Raw genomic sequence first — 4,442 nt, forward strand, 5'->3', positions numbered from 1 at the left:
ATAATCAGTGTTATTCACTTCACCTGTCAGTGGTCATAATGTTAGGGCTGATCAGATATATATATATATATATATATATATATATATATATATATATATATATATATATATATATATATATATATATTCCCCTCTCTTAATATAATACCATTTAAATGTATTTATATATATATATATATATATATATATATATATATATATATATAATGTTTATGGTCATATGTTAAAAAAAATATATATATGCAAATTTTTTTTATATTAATATGTATTAAACAAAAAAAATAAAATGTATATATTTTTGTTCTGTTTAATATATATTACTATTAAAATAAAAAAAATTAGCTATATATATATATACACACACACACACTTTTTTTTTAATAAAATTATATTTATTATACACACTTTTATTTTTATGTTTGCATATTACAGTGCTTATATACCAATGTTGTGGTTTGCTCTTTGTGTGTGTGTATATATATATAACAAAGATCAAAACCATAACATTGGTATATAAGCACTGTAATATGCAAACATAAAAAATATGTGTGTATAATAAATATATTTTTATTAAAAAAAAAATTATATATATATTTTTTTTTTTTTGTTATTATACATAAATGGCTAAATGGTTAGCACTTCTGCCTGGCAGTACTGGGGGTCATAGGTTTGATTCCCAACCACGGCACCACCTGCCTGGAGTTTGCATGTTCTCCCTGTGCCTGCGTGGGTTTCCTCCGGGTACTCCGGTTTCCTCCCACACTCCAAAGACATGCTGGTAGGTGAATTGGCTCCTATGTAAATTGTCCCTAGTATGTGTATGTATGAATGTGAGTTAGGGACCTTAGATTGTACGCCCCTTGAGGGTTAGGGACTGATGTGAATGTACAATATATATGTAAAGTGACAGCGCTATAGAAGTACCTGACATAAATACACCCCCCCCCCTCCATTGACAGCAGCCCCCACCTCACACTCCCCTCCCCCCAAGTTATACTGACCCCCAGGAAGGCCAGGTACGGGGCCAGTTCGGGCTCCAGGGCCACCAGGAAGGAATGAGCCGCTCCGGGTCCCGGATTGGACAGCTTCACCTCGGCCGTCACTTTGGCCAGGTGGCTGCCGAGGTCCACGGTGCGCTTCACGTCCTCGTTGACGAGCTCGTGGGCCCGGCTGAGGGCGACCAGGGCGAGCAGGAAGCAGAGGGTGCCGATGGCGGGACGCTCCATGACTGAGGAGCGGAGGATGGAGGCGGATAGTGCCGGGTCAGCCGCTTCCTTCTTACAGGAGCCTCTGCTGGCCACTCATTCATCCGCCAGAGAAGAGGAGAACCAAGATGGCTGCCGGAGGTCCCCCACGTAGCCTGACAACCGAGAGCTATCTGTGAAAGTGCCTGATCAAAATAAACGTTATTCTTGGCTCTAACAGTGACGGTGTTGGGAGTGATTTATAGAAAATTACTGCGATAGGAGCTGGAGTTATAAGCCTGCCGAAAGGGTACTACATAGCTTTAGAGGGTGAAAAGAATCATTGTTTCTTTTATCAGGCATGCCCAGGACAGCTTCTAGTGAAGCGTCTCTGGTTACCAGCAGTCTAGAGCTGAGCTGTCCAAATCATAGAGGGTGGGGGAGGGGAGGAGCTTCCACATACACACTGATTTATCCAACTGTCATAGGGAGGAACTGCCTGGAGTGCACTCAGCAATCAGATCTACCTGGAGCTGTCCTGAAATGATAACTTATGCAGGCCATAGATGGGTCGAAAATTGGACGATTTCACACCATTAATGGGTTAATTGGTTGGTCGTTTTTCGGGGTTTTGGCACATTTTTGCAAAAAAATTGGCCGATTTTACCGATCAGCCGATTTTCCCGGCAATGATGGGCAAATCGGCCGATCGTTTTACTGATAAAAAATGTGCGCATGATGGGGAACTATTCCTCCCACTGACACCAATGATGGGGCATTATTCATCCAACTGACACCAATGATGGGGCACTATTCCTCCCGCTGATACCAATGATGGGGCACTATTCTTCCCACTGACACCAATTATGGGGCACTATTCTTCCCACTGACACCATTTATGGGGCACTATTCTTCCCACTGACACTAATGATGGGGCACTATTCCTCCCACTGACACCAATGATGGGGCACTATTCCTCCCACTAATACCAATGATGGGGCACTATTCCTCCCACTGATACCAATGATGGGGCACTATTCCTCCCACTGACACCAATGATGGGGCACTATTCCTCCCACTAATACCAATGATGGGACACTATTCCTCCCACTGACACCAATGATGGGGCACTATTCCTCCCACTAATACCAATGATGGGGCACTATTCCTCCCACTGATACCAATGATGGGGCACTATTCCTCCACCCCACTGACACCAATGATGGGGCACTATTCCTCCACCCCACTGACACCAATGATGGGGCACTATTCCTCCACCCCACTGACACCAATGATGGGGCACTATTCCTCCCACTGACACCAATGATGGGGCACTATTCCTCCCACTGATACCAATGATGGGGCACTATTCCTCCCACTGATACCAATGATGGGGAACTATTCTTCCCACTGACACCAATTATGGGGCACTACTCATCCTCCTACTGTCCACCAACCCTGAGGCCATGTTTGTTCTCACTAATGTTTGGCATGGGACATTTTCTACCCCCATTGGTCTCAATCCAAACCCCCTAAAGTGTAAGAACATTAAACTGGCCCTTTTGTTTGAAAAAGTTTGGAGACCCCTGATCTAGAGCAAGGGAGATGTATTAGCAGATTTTGATACACTAACAAATTGAAGCCAAACTCCAGCTTACACTTTATAGTCAGTCACAGCTAAAAAAATTTTTTCCTTTTGAGATAAAGATTTGATATAAATAATAGCTGTCCATTGTAAGCTCTTGTGTCAGTGGTAAATAGTTGGTCTCATCGCTCTCCAAGACAACGTGTTCTTTTGAAAAACAACAGACTTACTGGCCAGATCACCAGGTGAAAATAGAAGGAAAAAAAGCCTAAAAAAGAAAACTAATGTGGCCAGCACATCTAAGGAATGGTAAGCTGCAAAATAATAAGTATTTACTTTTGGCTTTAATACCAATTTAGGAAAGAACTGCAGGAATTGGGTCACTATTAAAATGTGCTGACCAGGGGCGGACTGACAATTCATGGGGCCCCCCGGGCAATAGGGGATCATGGGGCCCCTGTGTCCTTGCCCAAACTCAAAAAAGCCTATGAAAAAGGAACCAGGGGCATCTCATGGGGCCCCCTACTGACCCCGGGCCCTCGGGCAGTGCCCGAGTTTCCAAATGGTCAGTCCACCCCTGGTGCTGACTTACAATGGATTATGTGTATGCCACATCGTGGACGTATCTCTGCCATTTATTTATTTATTTATTACAGGTACTTAACTTACATTCATACATACACATACTAGGGCCAATTTAGACAGGAGTCGATTCACCTACCGGCATGTCTTTGGAGTGTGGGAGAAAACTGAAGTATCCGGAGGAAACCCACGCAGGCACAGGGAGAACATGAAAATTCCAGGCAGGTGGTGCCGTGGTTGGGATTTGAACCAATGACCCTAGTACTGCCAGGCGGAAGTGATAAACACTTTTACAATTGAATTTTTTTACTGATTTTTTTATACTATCGCTTTACGTTTGGTGCTCTGATACTGGACCTTCAGGTCTCTGATCCTCAAGCTGCAGAGTCGATTGCGGCCATTGTCGCAGGTTTGCGGCCTGAGAGCTATTGGGCCCCAGTTAGGCAGTAGAGTGGTAGTGGGATGCCGATTTCTGAAAATGCTCCCCATGTTCCAGCACCCGGCACTGAAAGAAAGACTCAGTATTAGAAAACTCCTGGTCTGGGGAGAGAAAAACAGCAGCGATGAAGCGTGTGATCAACTAGTTTCCGGGTGATTATTCCTGGATTCCACCAGAAAGGGAAGAAATGTTTATTGGGGGGGGGGCAGGGGTGGACTGACAACTCATGGGGCCCCCGGGCAATAGGGGATCATGAGGCCCCTGTGTCCTTGCCCACACCCAAAAAAGCGTATGAAAAAGGTACCAGGGGCATCTCATGGGGCCCCCTACTGACCCCGGGCCCTCGGGCAGTGCCCGAGTGCTTGAATGGTCAGTCCGCCCCTGGGGGGGGGGAGCCATGAGATGGAGAGTCCCCAAAACCAGCAGGGTAAAACATGGAACTTCTTTAGGTATTGAGCACTGCATATGTGTATATATTATGGATCATTTCCTGAAAAATAAAATAAAAAAAGAGGGAGATGAAAGAGAAAAATAAATAACGTAAAAAAAAAAAGCGAAACTGAATGGGTATCCTGGATCTACAATCACCGGCCTCTTTATTGGGTACACCGGTTCAATTGCTTGGTAACACAAATTGCTAATCAGCCACATG

The 4,442-nt window shown here is 44.2% G+C and overlaps 1 protein-coding gene across 1 annotated transcript in view; it reads right to left on the bottom strand.

Moving 5' to 3' along the window:
• Positions 1-1,332, bottom strand: part of RPN1 (ribophorin I) — a 29,105-nt gene extending 27,773 nt beyond the window's left edge. Inside the window, exon 1 of the mRNA XM_089682466.1 lies at positions 1,002-1,332. Coding sequence (XP_089538592.1) covers positions 1,002-1,226 — 225 coding nt within the window. The 5' untranslated portion in view covers positions 1,227-1,332. The remainder of the gene's footprint in view (positions 1-1,001) is intronic.
• Positions 1,333-4,442: the final 3,110 nt, after the last annotated feature.

Source organism: Staurois parvus, unplaced genomic scaffold (genome assembly GCF_062004578.1).
Source record: "Staurois parvus isolate SC_StPar_1 unplaced genomic scaffold, SC_StPar_1.0 ptg000290l, whole genome shotgun sequence".
In the NCBI taxonomy this organism is placed as follows: Eukaryota; Metazoa; Chordata; class Amphibia; order Anura; family Ranidae; genus Staurois; species Staurois parvus.